Source organism: Calliphora vicina, chromosome 1 (assembly GCF_958450345.1).
Source record: "Calliphora vicina chromosome 1, idCalVici1.1, whole genome shotgun sequence".
In the NCBI taxonomy this organism is placed as follows: domain Eukaryota; kingdom Metazoa; phylum Arthropoda; class Insecta; order Diptera; family Calliphoridae; genus Calliphora; species Calliphora vicina.
Genome location: NC_088780.1, coordinates 9,112,451 through 9,136,214, shown reverse-complemented (window position 1 = coordinate 9,136,214; position 23,764 = coordinate 9,112,451). Strand labels below are relative to the sequence as shown.

General features: G+C 30.6%; 1 protein-coding gene across 1 annotated transcript; it reads left to right on the top strand.

Moving 5' to 3' along the window:
* Window positions 1-9,952: 9,952 nt before the first annotated feature.
* LOC135949129 (pickpocket protein 19-like) lies at window positions 9,953-23,021 on the top strand. The gene is made up of 10 exons (XM_065498590.1): window positions 9,953-9,992; window positions 10,054-10,154; window positions 14,322-14,383; window positions 14,455-14,685; window positions 14,751-14,937; window positions 18,044-18,180; window positions 18,248-18,332; window positions 18,418-18,715; window positions 18,784-18,913; window positions 22,712-23,021. The coding sequence occupies exons 1-10, from the start codon at window positions 9,953-9,955 to the stop codon at window positions 23,019-23,021; spliced, it is 1,581 nt and encodes a 526-aa protein (XP_065354662.1).
* The last annotated feature ends 743 nt before the right edge of the window (window positions 23,022-23,764 follow it).

Genomic DNA, 23,764 nt, shown 5'->3' with positions numbered 1-23,764 from the left:
TATCTCCCATAAAGACCCACTTTCATCCGGGCTTGACCAGCCATAATCTTTTACTTTTTTGTGCTTCGAAGATTTCAAGTTTTTTACGAACGAAATGTTATATGCGGGAAGTTTTGGTATAAAAAAAAGTGCCGCTGATGCACACCAATTGCTCATGGAAGACAAAGATCATCCAGGCCAGCCAAAAAGTTTGAAAACCATGAATTGTAGGCATTACTCCATGACGATTGTTGTAAAACTCAACAAGAGCTTGTAAAATCGTTGGGATATTCTAAAGCAGCAATTTCAAAATGTTTGCAAGCAGCTGGTTTCATCCAAAATCAGAGAAATTCGGTAGCATACGAATTGAAGCCGAGACATGCTTGAACGCTATAAAAGAAAATCATTTTTGCACCGAATCATTACTTGCGATGAAAAATGGATTCATTAAATAACCAGAATAGTAAGAGATCATATTTGAAGACCGGTCAACCAGCCAAATCGACACCAAAGCCAAATATCCATGGCGATAAGGTAATTTTATGTATTTGGTGGGAGCAAAAGGGTCCTATCTATTATGCTGCTGAAATCTGACCAGACCATCACAGGGAACATGTACCGATCACAACAGATTCGTTTGAAGCGAGCTTTGGCCGAATAACGGCCAGATATGAATTCGTAATATTCCATCATGACAACGCTCGGCCACATGTTGCAATACCTGTTAAAAAGTATTTAGAATGAAGTGGTTGGTAAGTTTTGCCTCACCCGTTTTTTAGTCTAGACCGTGCCTAGTCTGACTACTATTTGTTTCGATCGATTCAGAACGCTCTCTCTGGGATACTCTTCAGAGAATTTGTCTGAAAAAATTTGAATATTTTTATATAACGGATTTATACCCAATATTGGGGATTTTGTAAAGATTTCTAAGAGCGATAGTTTATAGTGGGATTAAAGAAGATTTTTTCTAGGAAATATTTAAAAATTATTTTCTGTCTTAAGAATTTATAAGTACTTGAGGGGAGTAAACAATATTAACAAGAACAAAACAAAACATACAAATAAATAAATAATTGATTCATTGTCGGCTAACAAGTTAAAAAAACAATTAAGAAAGTATGATCGGGCTTGATAATACCCTACACTGAGTAACTGATGGAAAACAGTTTTCTTTGAAATTTCAATAATTTATTTTCGGGAGTGATTTTCGCAATTATGAAACTATATGAAACTTATTTATGTCCAAAACTTATATGGAGCGACATTTGTATAAACATATTCTTAAAATTAAAGACTTATAAATTTATGGGGGCTAGGTGAAATAATAGACCGATTTCAGCCTGTTTTATTTAATAGGCCCCTCTAGCCAGACTGGCGGACGGACGGATAGACATCGTTTAATCAACTCAGAAAGTGATTCTGAATCGGTCAGTATACAAACATCAGCACAAACGTATAATACTCTCCCCATTATTGTGGTGTAGGGTATATCAATTAAGAGTCTTATGCCCATCGTTTTTGGTACATTTTGTATAAAAACATTTATTTTTTATCAGATTTTGCCTATTTTCAATAACGAATTTTATATGGATATCACTATTCTCTAGACATGTATCATAGATCCATATTCCGGGAAGATATTTGTATGAGTGCTAGTGTATTTTCCACACAAATTGTTCTTTTATTATCTGCAATATCGAGTCCTTAGCGCCAAATTATCGTAAGCGACAAAACACAAATTTTACAGAAGTTTTTTTGATTATTTTGAAATTTATTCATAGAATTAAAAATATTCTGATGCGATATAATATAACTTCGTTCAAGCTGTTTGTCTATTTTTCAAAAATATTTATAACTTTTGACAATTAAAAATTCATTTAACACTTTATTGAAAAATATGACAAAAAAATTTTGTTATTGAATTTTTGCATAGATACAAGTTTTTCGAATTGAAATAAAATTGTTATTTATGAATAGTTTTTAATAAAATTTCACAGTTATGTAAAATTTTCTATTTAAAATGGAAAAATAAAAACAAATTTTGAAATTTATTATCAGCAATCCCGCAATTCCCAAAAACGCGTTGAAAAATCCCAAAAATGGAAATTTTTATTTTTTTGGCTATAATATCCATACCAGGGTCGGAGTTATCGAAATCCTTTACAAGATAATTGAAAGCATATTGGGCCATCTAAAATCGGATACTATATTTTGATACCGAATATGCGATTTGAGAATTTTTGCCCTAAAGTTTAATTTTACATAAAAAATAGTTATTTTTTGAATAGACCTGGTCCCCTTGGTAACAAAAATTTTTAATTTTTTTTTCATTTAAAATATGTGATGAAATGTTAGCTTTTCAAAAAGTATAAATTCCTTATACATCGTCTTAGAAATTGTTTGCGATAACATAAAAAGAGTACTTTTTCCCAAAATATTAGCGAAAATCGCATTTTTAAAATTTTTTGAATTCAAATTTATATACATTTGGACTTAGTTATTATTTTTGAACAATTATTTTTCTATTTGACACATACATCAGTTGTTAGTCCAATAAAGGAAAATTGAAGAAAATCGGGAAATACTTGAATCCGCTGTTATCAAAAAACTCGAGTAGGGTGGGTAAAAATTTTGAACATTTAATTTTGAAATGGGAATATCTCCTAAGTAAGAGATAATTTATAGCTACGACGAGGTTTTTTGTAGTGTTCGATGAGGAGATTCTATATATATAATTTTCTTGAAATTGGAACACAAAGGAAGAAATAGCATCGTTTTAAAAATGTAACATACCCGAGGTGTCCTACTTTGAGGACCCTTGGTCGCTCCCCTGGTGGGCCCATGAGGTCCACGTTCAGAACTTAAACTCGACAACACTTCTTCTTTGCGCATGTGAAATTTCAAACCAATTTAACCATTTAGAAGTTTCAGATTTATTTACCTCTTCTTTTATATACCACTATGTGTCGCTTACGATAAAATTCGTTTACTGTAAAATGTAAACAGTGACTTACGATAAAATCTTACCCCCTATAATTTTGAAGTCATTAACAATTTTGATATTCTAAGAACGCTAAAACATCAGTCGGTCTATACAATTTTAATTTTTGCAATTTAAGAAATATCAACTTTATTGGAGGTTGTCTCACACTTTTGTTCATAACTCTGATTTTGCCTATTTTTAGTAGCAAACAATTCTGATCAACAAAGAATATTTGAGGGGAATATCATGACCCTATGTCCATCCATGTAGGCCCTATCGTACGTTCAACAGACAGACGGATAGACGGACGGACATATCTAGATCGTCTTAGAAATTTATAAGGACGCAGGGTCTACGATGAATATTTCAATGTGTTTTAAAAGTAAAAAAAAGTGATTATAAGTGAGGTATTAAATTTATAGACAATGTACGGCTCAAAAGAGCTGGTTGTAGCGGTCTCCGAATCGATTACATAAAAATATAACCTTTATTGAGTACTTTTATTGAAATGTGAATCACTTTAGAGCAAAATAAATTCCTCAAACCTTAAATTTCTTCGAATTATATATTTGATATTACTTTGTAAATTCCCTCAATTTAAGTACCAACTACAAAAAAAATAAATCACACATATTTTACACAAGTACTTCCCCTGAGCAATAATATTTTTGATTTTAACCAAGGCTTCTTTATCTGGGTACTTTTCTTTTATGTTGTTGAAATAAATTATTGTGACACACATGTTGATTTAGCTGTTCCTTCGTTGTTGAATATCATGTCATTATTATTGACATGGCAACAAGTAAGAAACGAATACAAATCCCACAAAGATGTTTCAAAGGAAAATGTTACGTTTTTTATTAAGATTCTTGTTTCTCTTTTTCGATTTGATTAATTGATTACATCAATAAGTTAAAAATGTTATAAAATTGTAAAGATGAAAAGGAAAAAAATACTTAAGTCATCGAGAAGAGTTCATTGTACGACAACGAAAACTTTTGTGAAGATGGGGGTTTTGTGCTAAAAGGAAGGAAATGAATGAATGCGACACAGGCTTCATTTTGTTACTTCCTTTGTGTTTAATGAGTTTGGATAGGCTGTAATGTTTAATATAGTGTTGCATAAAGTAAATATTTCTTTTATAATTTATAAGGTAATTAAGATAAATTGGTGGGGAGTTAGAGTTAGTTTTATTTTAAAGGAATTTTACACAAGTTTTGGAATAAAAAATTGTTTTATTTTTAAACATAATATCCTTTGAGATATTTGTCCAACGTTTCTCCAGTTTGTTTACGCTACCAAAAAATAAGATTTCTCAAAGTCATAAAAATAGGTATTTCATCGTTGAAGTCAAATCACTTTCCGCCGAGACATTTCTTCAAGTTTGGAAACAAGACTCGGGGCTAAATCCGGAGAATAAGGCGAAAGAGGTAGCATTTCCTAGCGTAATTTATGGATTTTTGCCATGGAAACTGCACATGTGTGCAGCCATCTCGCGATAAGTTCGGAATAAATGTGGATCAAATTGTGCCTAATATCTGCAATCCTATTACAATTTTGATACAAATTTTAGTTTTAGAAACTCAATAAATGTGTATAATATCTTTATTTATTAACAAACTCAATGAAAATTTCAAAGTTTTTTAAATTTATCATTCTAAATAACAAAGTATAACAAAACTAAGGTTAAAGGCAATCCCGCAATTCCTAAGTATTGGAGCGAAAATCCCAAAAATGGTATTTTTTACAATTTTGCACATAAGGTCCATATTTCATTTGGAGCTGATAAAATACTTTTGAGAATAAATAGGAAACACATCAAGGTTTCCAATGCTGCTTTTCGTTTTCTTATCCCAGCTTTAGGATTTTAGAACATGTGACCCAAAGTTGAAATTTTGAAACCACGTTTTTATACTAAAACCACGTTTTTATACTAAAACCACGTTTTTATACTAAAACCACGTTTTTATACTAAAACCACGTTTTTATACTAAAACCACGTTTTTATACTAAAACCACGTTTTTATACTAAAACCACGTTTTTATACTAAAACCACGTTTTTATACTAAAACCACGTTTTTATACTAAAACCACGTTTTTATACTAAAACCACGTTTTTATACTAAAACCACGTTTTTATACTAAAACCACGTTTTTATACTAAAACCACGTTTTTATACTAAAACCACGTTTTTATACTAAAACCACGTTTTTATACTAAAACCACGTTTTTATACTAAAACCACGTTTTTATACTAAAACCACGTTTTTATACTAAAACCACGTTTTTATACTAAAACCACGTTTTTATACTAAAACCAAGTTTTTATACTAAAACCACGTTTTTATAATAAAACCACGTTTTTATACTAAAATCACGTTTTTTTAGCTGAACGATATCGAAAAATTGGTGAAATTATTACTCTTTTAATTTCCAATAGCTTTCTATCTATGTCTATAGACAGCGTTCATCAATAATTGAAAACTTTTAAATCAGTCTCTTTGAAAATATGTAAAAATTTACTTGCTGTGAGAAAAAAAAACTTTTTTATTTCCTTAAAAAAAATTCTCAGTTTACTAAACCCTCAATTTGCCAACTAAACTGACCCTAGATATCCATGACAGCTATGTTTCCCTAAACACAAACTGACAAGTGTGGCTGTGTTCACACCTGTGGGTGGAAAATGATTAACGTGGAAAACACAGTCATTCCACAAAAAATCAGTTTAACTTTGTTTTTCTCTTTAGGGTTATAAAGGGGTAACAAAATAACGATACAAAAAAACTTGGAAAAAACGATACAACAAATTTACAATTACCAACGTTTATTTCACTTGTTAAATGTATTTTAAAGTTCGTGCCAAAGCTGCTGAGTGAAATAAAAACCAAATAAATTTTGTTTAATTTTATGCTTCATTATAGAGCGGAGATTTAAACGGAAGAAAAAAAGAGGGTTTCGCAAAAAAAATGAAACATGCAAAGAAGCAGTGAATGACATGCACTGATAGTTGGGTAATGTAATGCTGATAGGCTGACTCACCGTAACCGAGAGACAGACTGACAGCCAAACAGTCAAACCTAATGGCAACAATGGTTTATAGACCCTAAATTTTTGTTAGGGGTGTTGGGGTTTTTTGTGCTGAAATTGTTTTTTTTTTTCTTGTTATTCTTCTCCATTTTAATGGAGAGCAACTATTTTAGTGAGTTTTTAATGGTATTTTTTTTGAGGTTTGAAAAAAATCAAACATTAATACAAGTTTGCTGTGTTTTGGTTTGAAATTGCTGCAGACAAAGTTTTTCTTTTTCATTTGTTGTATGTACTTACAACTGCAAAATTTCAATATGTACGAGTTTTAATACAAATAGTAACAAATGAGTTTAACAAAAAAACACGACATGTATAAAGATTTTTTCTTGTTTTTTTGATTTGTTCATTGGGGTTTTTTTTTATTTAATGAAAATCCTATGAAGCAGAGCTTTATATAAACCTTGATGATTAAATTACACTGTGTGTAATTTTTTAAGTCATAGAAATATAACCATATACGGACACCAGTATATGATAAAAGACCAAAAAAAAAGACGAGTGTCTCAAAGTTTTGTCCAAAGTCATGCACTTTTTTTATGGGCCCCCAAAGATTTGGGGCTTCGGTATAATTTTTGCAAAAAATTTATAATTTTCTCTGGCTTATATCTTGCAAACAGTTCGGAATTTTGATTTACTCTCTGAGGTAAAGTTGTAGCCCTTGTCATAAAGAACAAAAATTGTGAACATATAAAATCAAAAAAACTAAATTTTCAAGATCAAAATCGCAAAAAACTTAAAAAAATTCGAAATAAATTTAGAAATAAATTTTTTAAAGCTGCCTAAAAGTATGCTTTACTTTAGTGGTACGCAAAAAGAGCCATTTAATTTGTGTGCTCTTTTAGGTAAAAAATAAAATATCCACAACAACATCAAGAAACTGAATGAATTGTGTGTATTTTTACGCTCTATTACGCTCTTTTGTTCACATTCGGGTTGTTTGACGAAAATCATCGTAACCTCAACAATATGAACGCCTACCATAGCTTTACTTTATATTAATTTAATAGTTTATGGCCCAAAACACTTAAGCCTTGAAACCAGTTTATAACATTGGCAGTCTCAAGTAAAAAAAGGATACATAAATTCAAGCCACATGATTTTTATTTGAAAAACATCCCAACCACTTCAATCTAAATGCTTTTTAACAGGTCTCTCGGCTTCAATTGGTATGGTACCCAATATCGATATACCATCTGTTGTGAATCCCCAATACTTGAATTTCTCTAAAAATATCCAATTTGATAAGAATCCTAAACCAACTATTAAATCAAAAATAGATTTGCCTCCATTACAAACTGTCCCTGATGCACGCTTTAACTGATATTACAATTGCATTTAAACATTTTTTTTTTCAACTTCAACATTAAGCCAAAAAAAAATTTTAAAGTTTAATGTTCATTATATCCTTTTTCGTTGTTTTATTTTCCGACTTTTTTCGTTTATTTAACTTTTTGTGGCAGTTGTTGCAACTCTTGTTGTTGTAGCAGAGGTTAATGAGGTAACATTGTTGTCGATGTTTTAATGTGGAGTTAAAAATAACACCATTTTCAAATAAAGTTAGTTTTTACTCGATTTACTTTTTTTGGTTTAAATTTACCTATAGCGAAATAATGAGAAATTCGCAGGGTTTTTATTTGTTAAAAATAAAAAAAAAAATTGTTTTAGAAAATGATTTGAAATTTAAAAATGTTTAAAAGGTATGGAGTAAAATATCTATATATATAAAAATGAATTGGTCCATGTATGTAATGTCATCACGTGAGAACGGCTGGAGCGATTTGGCTGATTTTTTTTTTATTCGATTCGAAATTTTCAAGAGATGGTTTGTAAAGAAAAAAATTCAAAAATTCCGGGTAATACTTGGAAATTCTTTTTTTTTTGAGTCCAGTCAACTGTAATAAAAATGCTCCCTAAAGTATGCAGTACAAATTTAGATATTTTTTTGCAAATAAATAAGAACAGGCTGGTGTGCGTGGGTTGGAGAAACTTGAAGAACTAACATTAGTAAATGCTTCCGGGCGAAGCCGAGGCGATCAACTAGTAAAATATAAAAAAAAGGCTTAATGAATTGCATTTTTCGGCCCGCTACCAGCTTCGTCAGCATTCTTAATGTATTTTGTTGTTACTGCGATTTTTGTCGCTGCAGTTCTTACTTTGTGGGAGAGAGGAGAGAGAGAAATTAATAGTTAGCTGCTAAAAATTGCTGTTACAAAAATGTCATAATGTAAAGGCAAATGCAACTCTAAAGAAGTAACGAGAAAAATTGCAGCGACAAAAATCGCACAATGTAAACAGTGATTTATTTAAGTTTAAGCTGAGAAATTGAACTTAATTAAAAATAATTTATTTACTTTATATTAATAAAATTATTAAAAAAATCATTTTATAATTATGTGAAGTTATGTTAGAATCAATAACGTTATCGATATTATTGATTTTATATTATTATTTTAATAGCATTTTAATATTATCTCTAGTTGTTGACTCTTGAACTTTTGTATTCGTCTGGCTTTTCCAGGGAAATGCAGCCAATTATTTATTATTTTATTGTTGATGCTTTTTAGATTTCAAATACATTTTTATTTGAGTTTCTTTTTTTTTATTACTGTGTTCAATTTTAAGTGCAACAGTAGAGTAGTGGATTGCTTTCAATTTAGATAAGGATCTAAATAAATGGTATTGTTTTGCCACTGCTGCTACTCGAACTATATTCAAACAAACACTATGAGATAGTTGTCAGCATAGACGACATTTGGAGGCTTTAAGTATATTTTTATTTAAAAGTAGTAAAGATGGCCTGTAACTAACTAACTAACTAACTAACTAACTAACTAACTAACTAACTAACTAACTAACTAACTAACTAACTAACTAACTAACTAACTAACTAACTAACTAACTAACTAACTAACTAACTAACTAACTAACTAACTAACTAACTAACTTATTAATACGTGATTTACAATAGATGGCATATCGGGAAGTTTTTCTTTACTTCTTTAATTTGAAAAAAGTGCCGCTGAAGCATGAATGTTTTCCATCGGTTTCAAAGTGCGAGAGATGGTTTGTTCGGTTCAGAAGTGGTGATTTTGATACGGAAGAAAGAGACCAGCCAGCCAAAAAAGTTGGATACCAAAAAAAGAATGCATTTCTCCATGAAGAATATAGTCAAACTCAACAAGAGCTTGTAAAATCATTGGCAGCTACTGAAGCAGCAATTTCAAGAAAAAGTACTTTTTTTCTTTTTAAGTTATCTAAAAAATTTTTAAAAGGCTGTATAATGAATTTGTACTTTTTGAAAGGCTAACTTTACACCAAATATTTTAAATGAAAACAAAATTTATAATTTTTGATACCGAGGGGACCAGGTTCATTCAAAAAACGCCTATTTTTTCTATAAAATTCAACTTTAGGGCAAAAATTCTCAAATCGCATAGTCGATATCAAAATACAGTAACCCATTTTAGATGGCCCAATATGTTCTTAATTATTTTGTAAAGGGTTCCGATAACCCCGCATCTGGTATGGATATTATAGTCAAAAAACGAAAATATCCAATTTTTGGAATTTTTCAATACTTTTTTGGGAATTACGGGATTTCCTGATTACAAATTTCGAAATTTGTTTTTAGTTTTCCATTTTCAATAAAAAAATCTATATAAGTGTAAAATTTCATTAAGACTAAGGGTTTAGAAGTTACAGATTTATTTCCCTCTCTTTTTTTCTCATACAACTGTGTGGCGCTTAGATAATTCTCTGTATTTGGTGGAAGCAACATGATCCTATCTATTATGAGCTGCTGATATTGCATGGAACCGAACGTAACTGATTTGTTTGAAGCGAAAAACCGTAATATTCCATTATGAAAAATCACGGATATTACAATGATACAATTTTTGACATGACTTTTCTAATCCAGTTGCCAACAGGCTCTGTAGGCGGTAAAAAAAATCAAGGCCCAAACAAAAATCCTACCGCTAAAAGAAATCCTACCGCTTATAGAGGAAGTAGAGGCACGGCGAAGTTTATGGGATGCTGGTGGCGCTGAATATAAACTTCTCAAATATAATTTATGGCAAGAGGTCGCAGAGGATGCCATGCAGGTAAGTTTGAACGATTTAAAAGGAAAATGGATATATATCCACTCCACTTTCAATTGCAATTTGAAAAAATTCCGAAGAAAAATTTTTGTTTCAAATGATTTCACTGTTCTGGTCTGGGCCGAATCAACATTTTTTGGAAATAAATCTGACATTTCGGGATAAAATTTTATGTGGGCGTAGCCAAGGAATATTCGAGTTTAAGTTATTAAAATGTGGGCTCAAAGTGGGGTACCTTCGATATGTAAAATTTTTAAACACATGACATTTTTTGGTTTTTAAATTTGTCCATACCTTGGTCCGCGTTTTTAAAAATATAGGTCGTACTTTTTGATCGAATGGATTCGGACAACTAAATTATCAATAATATACAAACGATTTCAGAGCAATATCGATTACACTATACAACACCAAAAAAAATAAGAGGTCCGACCAATAAATTTTGATAGAGGAGACAAAATAAAAGACACGTGTATCGGCGTTTTGAAAGTTTACATCTGAATTTCATTTAAGGGCGGGTTAAAGTTTCCCTACTCTGGCACATTCTTATTGTTAATCGTCCATGTGATCCTTACATTTTAGGTATAAAATGTATTCAGCAAAGTTATGAAGATGTTACGGAGAATATTTTTGTAGAATATGTTAACCCTCTAAATACCCAAGGCATGGGTCTTTTTTGTCCTTCTTTTAAAAATTAGCAAAAAACCCCATACAACAGGAATTTAAGGGGTTAAAATGTTCCGCAAAAATATTATCCGTAAAATTTTACTATAAGTCCCTAAATACACCAAAACGGAAAATTCAACCAGAATGTCAGAAATATGACATAACAAAAGAGAGCCGAGGGTTAATTTCGTACTTATTAAGAATTTTATTTTAAAAAACATTTGGTATAAAATGTATTCAGCAAATTTATGCAGAATGTTACGGAGAACATTTTTGTAGAATATATTAACCCTCTGACTCCTCAAGGCATGGGTCTTTTTAGTCCTTCTTTTAAAAAAGAGCAAGAAAATCCATTAAAACAGGGATTTAAGGGGTTAAAATGTTCCGCAAAAATATTGTCCGTGAAATTTTACTATAAGTCCCTGAATACACCAAAACGGAAAATTCAACCAGAAAGTCAGAAATAAGACACAACAAAAGAGAGCTTAGAGAGTGTGCCAGAGTTGGGAAACTTTAACCCCCCCTCAAATGAAATTCAGATGTAAACTTTCAAAACGCCGATACACGTGTCTTTTTTTTTGTCTCCTCTATCAAAATTTATTGGTCGGACCTTGTAATTTTGGAAAAAAATTTGATTTTGTTGTATAGTGTTATGGATCCAAACATAAACGTTTTTTAATTTATAAATTCCAAAAAATTTTAGATTTTTGCTGTTTTTTGGACGAAAAGGTAACTTAGCTTTTATTTTATTAAAGTTGTTTAACTTTCTTTAGGAATATATGAAAATTTTATGTTTTTCTGTAAGGTATCTTTACGTAGAACATTTTTGTATAAAAACCATGTCCTATTTTTCGAATATGTTGCCCTTACTCCCTTGGGAGTTTGACCTATTTTTTTTTTATCAAAATTTCAACTTTGGGCCAGATTTTCTAAAATCCCAAAGCTGGGATCAGAAAACGGAAAGCAGCTTTGGATACCTTTGTTTTCCCTATTTATCCCCAAAGTATTTTCCCAGCCCCTAGGTAAATGTGGACCCTATGGATAAAATTGTAAAAAATATAATTTTTGGGATTTTCGCCCTTATTTTTAGGAATTGCGGGATTCCCTTTGTTCTTTTTTATACTTTGTTATTTAGAATGACAAATAAAGATTTTATTACATATTGAGTTTCTAAAATAAAAATTTTAATAGGATTGCAAATATTAGGAACAATTAGATCCATATTTATTCCGAACTAATTCTTTTTTGTTTAGATAAGTTAATTTTTGGTTTTACAGAAAAAAATTCAAGTCAATATCTTAATTAGATTCAAAAATATGGCACTTTAAAACTACGTCCTTCAAAAATATTGCACTTTTTCAAATTCCAAAAATATAAAAATCTTTGAAATTGGATGGGAAACAGAAAATTGCATTTGTTTAAAGATTTTACATGTCGAAGGTACCCTATATTGAGTCCCCATAGCGCCTCCTCTGAAGCGATGACTTGAATAGTCCTTGACTACGCCCACGTCAGTTTTTATCGCGATCGGACCAGTCCACGGTGGTCAATTCCGGCCAAAAATCCATAACTTCTTTATTTCTTCATAAAAATGAAATTTGGAAATTTGGTATTTGTATTAAGAATAACATAACCAACCGATCGATAAATATTTCGATGTTCCAGTACAGGGTTTGGTCAAAAAAGCATGGACGTTCTAAAAGTATCAAAAAATTGCATGTAAGCGGCTGGTCATTCAAATTTCGGATTACATATACAGGGTTTGTCCAAACAATCATGGACGTTTTAAAAGCATCGAAAAAATTATTCATGTAAATGCCTGAAATTTAGTCCAATAATGAAGAATAGCATAAGTGATTGAAAAAAAAGTTCGTACAAATTTGTTTGGCCAAACAAACGTGGACGTTTTGAAATTATCGAAAAAGTTAGGTTATTCATGTAAAATTTGAAATTTGGTGTACATTTAAGAAAAACACACTTGATCCATCGCAAAAAATATTATAAATTTCATATAGGAGTTGGCCAAATAAATATTGACGTTATAAAAGTATCGAAAAAAGTATGTAATTTTTGTAAATGGGTTCAATTAAGTTTATAATTAAAAATAACATAAATGATCCATTGAAAAAATGTCGACATATAAATACATGGTTTGGCCAATTCAGCATAGACGTAAATCACTCAACTCTCAAACTTATATAATTTTTGAAATTGACCAAAAAAATACCAAAAAAATGTGTAAAATACGTAGGCACTGAAATCGTTCTGGTTATTAGAATGGCAAATAATTGCAGCTGAAATTTATAGTACTTACTCTTGATACTTTACAGTATTAGATGTAATTTACACGTAACCTCTAATAGCCCCATTTAAATTGTTCTGGCCTTTCAAACTTTTTTTAATTTAGTTTCTATAGATATTAAACTAGTTCCAAATCATTTCACTTTTATATAAAAATAAGACGCAAAAACTCTTTAATAACTGCGTAGACTGGTTAACTGCTAACTGTTTTATAAAATCATGTACTAATTTAAAAAAACAAAAAAAAAAACAATTTTGGCCGGAATTTACCACCGTAAAAAATACCAGATTTATTTTCTAAACATTTTGATTCTGCCCCACTGTTCAATGTCTAACAACGGATCTGGCAATTTTTGCTCTACAACAATCTGACACCCATGCGAACTGACAATTTTTGTTGGCAGATGGATTAACAAACTAACTATGACTATGTACAGGACCTCTTCAGACGATCGTATAAATATGTACGTTTGCGAAACTTATTTGTACGATGCGTACGTGTGAAAGAGCGAGCATTCATTCGACAGCAGCAGCAGCAGTACTTGCAGGTTAGCTACAATGTTGTTGATGTTTTATCGGCAACACGTACAGTTCATATCAAAGAAAAATAAAACAAAACTCGCGGAAAAATAAAGTTCAGAAAATATCCAACACCACGACGTTACAAATAAAACATAACGCACAAATTTCAAATTGAAATACATACTTTTTTTTTTGGCTGTGAAAACTTTTTATACAGGTTGTAGTTGTTGCTGGTAGTCATTTATATTTTTCACAAAACGTTTTATGTTTTACTGGTTTGGAGGTATTTTGTTGGAGATAATGTCAAAATTTCGAACGTAAATCAAGCGTTGAATTTCCAATGATGTTAGAGCTATAAGTAAAGATTACTGACTGGATTGCTTGTTTGTGTTTTGTTGTTACTGCAGTCGCTGCTGCTAAATGCTAGATTAGTTTTTTGAAGTGTTTCTTGCACATTTTTCATGCAGCATGTGCTGCAACATTTGGTGGCATACAACAATACATTATTTATACTGACATGTGACTTTACTAATTTTTTATTTTACGATTTCTATTTTTTTTTACTTTACTGCAGCCAAAAAAATATATATTTCTTTTCTAGGGGCGACGGCTTACGTTTGCAATATGTGTTGTCGTGTTATTTTGAACTTTATTATTCGATGTCTGATGGCAATTTACCAGGGATGCATTGAGTTTTGGCAAAAGGGTTGCATAATTGGTTCACAGTATTTGGTGAAGCCCAAGTGAGTGTATGATGGAATCTTTAAGTTAATCTTCAAAATAAATTTTTCAATAAATTATTGTGGGATGGCAGTTATCATAAATGTGAACGTCGTCTGTGGTTTGGCATTTTCTTGGTGTGCAGTTCGATTGGTTTCACTTTAATGCTTTATTACCTGGACGCTTATTCGCAAAATGTCTTTCGTATTGTCATAGAGGATCATGGCCGCCATGAAGAATTCAAATATCCCACATTGGGGATTTGTGAAATGGGTATCGAGAATGACCAGGTGACTTTCGCAAGAGTGGAAGAAGTCTTAACTGAGTAAGCAAATAGTTAGATCTTTATAAAATGTTTTATTAATATGTATTTGTGTTTGTTATTTGAAGTACACTTTATCAAGAATTTCCCAGCTTGAGTTCGAGTGATGAGCTTAAGAATTTTGTTTATATGTTGTCTTTTAAAAATCTCCATAAAGTCGAAATCATAGACAAATTTATTAATTACACGAAGATATTACCACCGAATATAACAGAGTATTTGCATAGGTACGACTACAAGAAGTTGGTGAATAATGTGAGTAAATTTCAACAAACAATTTTCGTTAATTTTTTAAAAAAAACAAGTAAAAGAGCTTTATTCGGCAGTGACGAATCTTATATATCCTTCAACAAATTATATTTTAAAATAAAAATTAAAATTTCTTAGTGAAACAAATTTTAGGGCAAAAAAAAAAATTGTTTGGTCAAAAATAACTCTGGTGAAAAAATATTTTTCCCGATTTGGACCCATTGTAGATTGGACTTACTATGTGGTTATATAAGTCGTTGCCAAGGTCTTTGAAATATCTATTATTTGATATCCATATTGTCTACGTCAAATGACTTAGTAATCAAGATATAGATCAAAAATCGAGTTTGTCATAGTTGTTTCAAAAATAGTTCATAAATCGAGGTTGTCGTGGTTGTTTCCTTTTAGCTCAGCCATTTGTGGACCGGTTTTCTCGATTTTAAATAGAAACTGAACCGGGTCTATAGCGGATATATTGATGTATGAATAATGTATGTAAGTTACTAAACGGCTACGAAAAGTTGATTTCAATATATAGTGAACAAAATTTTAGGACAAAAAAAAAATATTTTTTGGTGAATAAAAAACTCAGATTATTTTTTTTTTTTGCCGATTTGGACTCATTGTAGGTCCAACTTACTATGGCGTTATATAAATAGTTCAAAAATCCCTTGAAATATCTGTCATTATGTAGCCATATTGTTTATATTAATCACTTAGTAATCCAGATATATAAATATCAATAATATGTCAAAAACCGAGGTTGTCGTGGTTGTTTTCTTATATCTCAGCCATTTGTGGTCCGATTTTCTCGATTTTAGGTAACAACTTCAATTTATATTGAACAAAATTTTAGAGCAAAAAAAATGTACCAGATATACACTGGTGGATATTCCTATAAACGCAACACTACTTTTTTTTAAAAAAAATTTTAAAAATTAAACAAGAGCATATTTAGGGGGCTACAAATTTTTTTTATTAAATTAGTTAAGACTTCACCTAAAATATTGTTTACAAAAAAAATTAATTTGTACTTTATTTTTTTTTTACTTAATTTTCGAGATTAACAGCCACTTTTAAGGGTATTTTCCTATAAACGCACTTTAATTTATGGGCCACTGTAGCATTATTAATAATGTGTGGATGATCCTTTGTTATGGATTGTTTCAAAAATACGGTCTGGCATTGATTTCACAAATTTTTTAAGCAGATCTGAATCAATTTCCACCCTGACTTGTTTAATTCTTAGTTTCAGATCTGTCACAGTAATTATGCTTTCATTCGGTGCATTATTTGCATAAACTTTACGGGTAATGTATCCCCACAAGTTTTCCATTGGGTTTAAGTCCGGACTACAAGCGGGGCAGTCCAACAGAGGAATGCTATGTTCATTAAACCAAGATTTCGATTGCTTAGAAACCTGGATTGTAGCATTATCTTGTTGGAATATGCAATCTTCATACATTTTTTCATCCATAAATGTATGAAGACATGATAACAGTTCGTTATAAATCGCACTATTCTTTTTTGTCGGAACAAAACATATTTTCGACTTGTCAACTGCGGAAAACGCTGCCCAAACCATAACACTGCCACCACCGAAATTACGTTTTGACATCCGAACATCGTTTGATCTCAAATTGTGCCAATATCATGAGTATGAGTCAGGATCGTCTAAATTAATTTTTTTTTGTCAGAGAAAATTACTTTTTTGCACTCATCTGTCCATTTCATATATTTTCTTGAGAATTTTAGACGATTTTCTTTATGGAGCTTTTTTTAGCATTGGTTTACATTTCGGCTTTTTCCATTTTATGTTTTCATTGTTTCGTAAAATGTGTGCAACGTATTTGGAAGTCACTGGAAGATTCAATTTATTTTTTATTTGTGTGGAATTCAGTGCAACGTGTTTGGAAGTCACTGGAAGATTCAATTTATTCTTTATTTGTGTGGAATTCAATTTGTTGCGGGTTGTTTCTTGTTTTATTAGATTAAGTTGTCTTCTTGTTAGTTTTGTATTTCCCTTTGTAGGTCTGCGAACTCCATAATTTTGACCTTCCTTGAAGAAATTTCGCACCACACTTTCCGAACGATCGATTTTACGACCAATTTCTCTATTGGAACATCCTTGGTCGTGAAAAAATTTAATTGGAATCTTTAAAAGTGATAAAATTTATTGATTCAAAGAGAAAAAGTTGCAGTAAATTGAGATGGTACTATTAGAAACGTAACTTTGGTTAAAAAAAAAACTAAAATTGATAATATTTTATTTTTGGTAACTTTTTTAAAACAAATTTCACGTCTGCGTTTATACGAATCTTCCACTCAAAATAGTACCAAGAACATTTGATCGCATAATTAAGGCAAACAACAAGAATAAGAAAAAAAAACTTGTTTACTTTAAGTTAAGTTGTCTCTCATTAAAAAAAGTTAAATTTTGCTTTTGGATGAGAACATCAAAGCTATAACAAAAATCAGAAAAAAATTAAGTGCGTTTATAGGAATATATCAAAAATAGGTCAAAAATCGAGGTTGTCGTGGTGGTTTTCTTATATCTCAGCCATTTGTGGGCCGATTTTGAATAGCAACCGAACCGGGTCTATAGCGGATATATTGTTGTATGAATCATGTATGGTGAACAAAATTTTAGAGCAAAAATAACTTTTTCAGTAAAAAACAAGTAAGAGATTCGGTTGTGCCGAATCTTATATAACCTTCACCAAATTATACTTAAAAATATTTTTTTTTAAATCAAAATTTTTTTTCAAAATTGTTTTTAATTTTTTTTAAAAAAGATTTTTCCAATTTTTTTTTTAATTTTTTAAAAAAAAAATTTTTCGAAAAAGAATTTAAGACAAAAAAAAATATTTTTTTGATGAAACAAAGTTGTTTTCAACATACAAACGAAATGCTAAACTTAATATACGTTTGATACTGTTGGTGAAGGTTCTAAAAAATTTCAAAATTAGCCCATGTTAGTTCATATTTTTAAAGTTGCGTTATACTTCATTTGCAAGGTATTTGGGATAGCTTTCAGTTGATATATTACATTACATTAAATTTCTGATTTTAAACTTTTTCGAGAATATTCAAAGAATTTATTTGTTTTCAGATTACCAGCAGCTGTGAGAAGTTTTTCAAACAGTGTACATGGCTAAACTCTGTACAATTTAATTGCTGTGAAGTATTTCACGTAGTGCGAACCATGTTGGGCAAATGTTTTCTATTTAATTCAAATCAAACTAGCAGGTAATTTAGAATATTAAATTATTCATCAAACTTCTTTTAATTTATATACAATAAAATATTCTCTAAGCAATAATGCCACCAAACTAGTTCAACAAATTGAAATATTTAGAGAACCTTATCGTTTGAACTTGACCTTTAAGAAGGCCGCTAAGGTGAGTTTAATTTTCTTAAAAATATCTTTTACACAGCTAAAATGTAAATATTAAATTTTGTTTATAATGTACTCCTTATTTTAAGCTATTTTTGTTGAACAGCCTAGATATACCGGAAACCATTGCACCCGTACGCAGATATCAACTAGACGAAAGAGGTGTAACCTTAAGTTTGGAATTTAATGTGGTGCCCACTATCAATGATCACAGTTTAATTAATTTTGACCCACGGATTTTGCGTTGTACACAATTGCACACGAATCTTATGGATACAAGGAGAACATATCCATTTCAGAGTTATACTGCTTGTATTACCGATAAATACTACGATGAACAATTTGCTCGTTGTGCCTGCACAGATTTTTATGCTCAAAAGGCAAAAGGTATTAATTATGACTGAAAATACATATATGTATGCTATTTAAATTACTATTTGAGTGCCTTTTTATAGTCATGTTTTGTAATCTCACACAATTACTGTGTTTGGTGAATGATAACGGGTCAAGCAATACAGCGCTTGGTGGCCAATGTTTGCCGAATTGTGACGATGCAGAATATCATGTGGAGAACGTTTATTACAGGTACACAAAAATTAAAAATACTTCAAAAAGTTCTATACTTTGTTTTGATGAAAAGACAATTTATATATTTAATGTTTCTGCTATTTCCTCATCGTTTTTATTTGTATCTAAAAATCGCTCGGGAAAGGTCTTGGAAGTCAAAAAATATTTCCAAAACTCGATGTAGCCGTAAATTATATAGTTGATCAAATCTCAGTTATTTATGAACCGATTTTGTTGATTTTCAATTCTAAAATTCTCGATCATATATCTAAAACAGATGCAAGATTAAGTTTCGTTTGATATATGGGTTCTAGGGAAAGTTGATTTTAACCGACAGATAAACATTATTATATCAACATACCTTTCTATAAGTATCCAGAATATACTTTTTAGGTGTGGCAGTTATTTTAAAAAAGTGCATCACCCTATATAGATTCACTAAAAAGGTATTTATGGAAATACAAAGGTTTTATGAGGTAAAAATCGGTAAAAATTCGGTAACCATATATCTTCTAAACTCATAAAAGGCCAAAAAAATAGACCCGCATCTCCCAGTTTTGCCCAAAGTCATGCACTTTTTTTATATGGGCCGCCAAAGATTTGGGCCCTAGGTGTCATTTTTACAAAAAAAGTGATAATTTTCTCAGGCACATGTCTGGAAAACCTTTCGGAATTTTTTGTTTTATTCTCTGAGGCATAAAGAACAAAAATTGTGAACATATAAAATCTAAAAAACCTCATCTTAAGGATCAAAATCCCAAAAAACTTAAAAAAATTCGAAATAAATTTAGAAATACATTTTTTTAAAGCTGCCTAAAAGTAGGCCCAAAAAACTTAATTCCTTTAGTTTTTTTGACCTATCTAAACGGTGAACAGTGGTATGGGTTCATTCATTTTTTTGCAAAATTAGAAGGAGTGCTCCCATGATAATAAAATTTGCTACACTTGGCTAGTTTCATATAGAAAAGCTAAATATTAAAAATGGTTCATATCGGATAGTCCATAGGGGTACCTCCCGTACAAGGGTCCTTCCAAAATAACGTTCTATCAGTCATAAATTCTTCAATAATACAGCGATCTTATTTAAATTTGGCATATGTTAGTTCCAAGTGCCCAGATATCATACTACAAAGTATGAAGAAAATCAGTCCATATTTGAACCTAGTCGACATATATGTATGTATGTCCCTTTCTGGAAATAGTTTTATCATTCAAAACTCACATAAAAATAATAGAATCGTGATGAAATTCGACATAAACAGTATTTATATAAACCCAAATCTATCTGTTAAGTTTCATAAGGAGCAATTATGCTCCTATCCCCCATATAAAAACTAAAAGCCTAAAAGTATGCAAAACCTTTTATAGTAAATATGCATTGCAATTTATTGTAAAAGACCGAGCTAACTTATTTTTCTAATGTAAACTACAAATGCTAAATTTGTTGGATCCATTTTGATTTGATCAGATAAGAGATCTGCTGAACTATATATGTAATTTAAATATTTTTTTTCCTATTAAATTTAAAATACCATCTATATATATATAAATGAAATGGTAAAAATGAAATGTAATGTCATCACGTGAGAACGGCTGGAGCGATTTGGCTGATTTTTTGTATTCGATTCGAAATTTTCAGGATATGGTCTGTAAAAAATTCCGGGTAAAACTCGGAAATTCTTTTTTTTGTGAGTCCAGTCAACTGTAATAAAAAATCTCCCTAAAGTATGAAATTTAGATATTTTATTTGCAAATAAATAGGAACAGGCTGGTGTGCGTGGGTTGGAGAAACTTGAAGAACTAATATTAGTAAATGCTAGCGGGCGAAGCCGGTGCGATCAACTAGTATTTTAATAAAAAGGCTCTAAAACTATTGGTAGTTGAACCATATTTAATTTATAAACAACTGAAATGTAGTCAAATTTTTATCAGTTTTCGTTGTATAATATTTATATAACTTTACCACACTCTTTTTTATATAAAACTAGCTGAACCCGGTCCGCGTTGCTGGCTTTTAGAAAACATCTGTTTTATATTGCATCTCGATCTCGATTTTAATCTACAGTGTCGGAAAAAGTCGGTAATCCAACCTTCAATGTTAATACATGTGGTGGCATTTCGGCTGGTTCCAATGAATTCAAAAATTAAGTAGGACAATTGACATTGTTCTTCGTCCATTACTGTGTCAATCGATTTGTATTTTATTGTTTCGCCAGACACTTTCAATTGTATTAGGTCATCGAGCTTGTTAACATCATAATTTTTTGATTAAAAGTAGATTTCATATGGAAATTTCTCATTCATCCACCTAATATGCAAGAGTAAACTAAATTGTTTATCACAGATCGAAAATCAAAAATCTGACTATACACTGTTACCCAAAAGGCTTTCTGAAGATTCCGTAAACATTTTATCAAAATCGGTCCAGCCATTTTTGAGTCCATACGAAACATACATACACACATCCATTTTTATGAAATATATGGCATTAGCCCCTCCGCCCACAGACCGAATATTAAAAACCTAACTATACAGTGTTATCCGCTGGGCTATTCTGAAGATTCACTGAAAATTTCATCAAAATCTGTCCAGCGGTTTTATATATATATAGATGGCATTAGCGGTATAATGTAAAAATTTGATATTGCCACACCCCTCTGCCCACAGACCGAAAATAAAAAATCTGACTTTAGAGTGTTACCCGCTGGGCTATTCTGAAGATTCCCTGAAAATTTCATTAAAATCAGTCCAGCCATTTTTGAGTTCATTCGGAACATACATCCATTTTTATATACATATATAGATGAAAAATGTTTGTATGAGAAAATTCGAAAATCTTCTTTACGAAATCACCGAATGGACCTAATATAGTATTTTAAGGTGTCCAAAACCTTATTCAGAAAATTTCCTTTCCAATGATACCAGTTTGGAGCTAATCGGTTGGATGGTCTCAGAGTATATAACGGACATAGGTAGAAACATTTTTTGTATTTTATATATATAGAATTTTATTTTTTTCGAAAACAAATCATGGTTTTTTACTAATGAAACATTTTTCTACAGAATTGCATCATTAGATTTCTAAAAAATAACTGCAAAAAAATAGACTTTTTGCCAAAAAAAAAATACCACTGTGCGGTGTTAAGAATCATTTCTAGGAAGTTCATATGTTCTAGAAAGTTGTTTATTGAGATATTAGCTACATTTTTGTAGTTGACTGCTTTCTTGAATTTTGAACGGTTTGCTACCTATGGACCTGAACATGGGAAAAAAGGTAAAAAAATCGAATTTTTTAAAGTTTTTTGCGTGTTGCACTGTGTTATCCTTGGTATAACACAAATCCTTATATTTACAAAAAAGAGGTAAAAAATTAAATTTTGAGATTTTGAAAAAAATGAGTTCTCAAGAAATAATGTTAAAAATTTGTGACCAAAAACAAAATTTTCTCAAAATCCGAAAATTTCAAATCTGTTTGTAATATTATACTCTACACCACAATAGTGGGCAGTACAAGTCGCAATTTCGAAGATATGTCAAGAAAATTTTGCACAAACTCTACAAAATGTTGGTATCTAGAAAAAATTCAACACAATTATTTGAGTTCATACAGAAAGGCGATGGGTCATAGTTCTCATATAAGGCCCACTTTCGAAAATCACTAGCGAAAAAGCAACGAAAACCGAAAAAATTCAATATATGGGCCACCCATATATTGAGCTTATATAAAATATCATTTTATTAAATCATAAAAAATAATTTATAAAAACAAATTACATTTTTTTATTTACTTCAATTTCTACACACCCTAAAATAAAGTAAAATCGAGGACGACAGTTTACAGAACGTATTTACATTGGATTTTGTTTTGTTGAATTTTCCCACAACCCATAGAAGACGTCAGGCCATCAGACAAAGCGAAGACAAACTGGCCGCTTTCAGTGGCATATTGGGTCTATTTATGGGCCTCAGTGTGGTCAGTATATTAGAATTTCTATATTTAACATTTTGTGCCTTTTGGAATTATAAGGAGACAAGCATCACACAAAATGCTGCAACCATTCGTGCGAGACCAAAAAGAGCTGTTAGAAAAAGAGGCTCAAAAAACCAGATTGTCTTTCAGCCTTGAGTAGAAGTAAGAAGATAAGTAAAAAAGGCAAACGTGAACAATTCCTACATAATTCAATGTTTCCTGCTCAAAAATGAACAAAAAAAAAAAGAATGAAGAAAGAAAGAATGGGTAAAAAAAATCGACTTCATCGTTCAATAAATCTTTTTACGCTTCAATAAAAGTTGATAAAACTTTCAATCGTTATCCATTCACTTGATATGTATAAATGTATGTAAGGTTGTGTGCAAAGGAATGCTTTATAAGGATGAGAGTATGAAAATGCCATGTATCACACAATCAGGATATTGGATGCTAAAAATAAACGCCATGTATGTGGAAAAATGCATTAAAATATTAACTTTTCTTGTAGTTTTATTATTAATATTGTTGCTTGTATTTTCGTTTTAATAAAGTTTTAAAGTGGCTGCTGTAAAATAAGTGTGTTAAAGATGAATTTGTTAAAGAAAAGGCAAATTAATAAGAAGTATGTAATACTTGCACCTTAATGCAAACAACACATTTTATTTTAAGCTTAAGCCTTAATGTATGCTGTAATAAGTTGATTTAAAATATATTTTATGTTACCAGCACTTAAATTATTTAAAAATAAACATTTTTACACGTTTTAATAAAAAAATATTGGCATATAATGATGTAAAATTAAGAAGTTTTTAATTAATAATATACATTCTGTACTTATGAGGTATGTATGTATTTTATTAACTAGGGTATTCAATTAAGCGGGTTTCTGGTTTAATCGG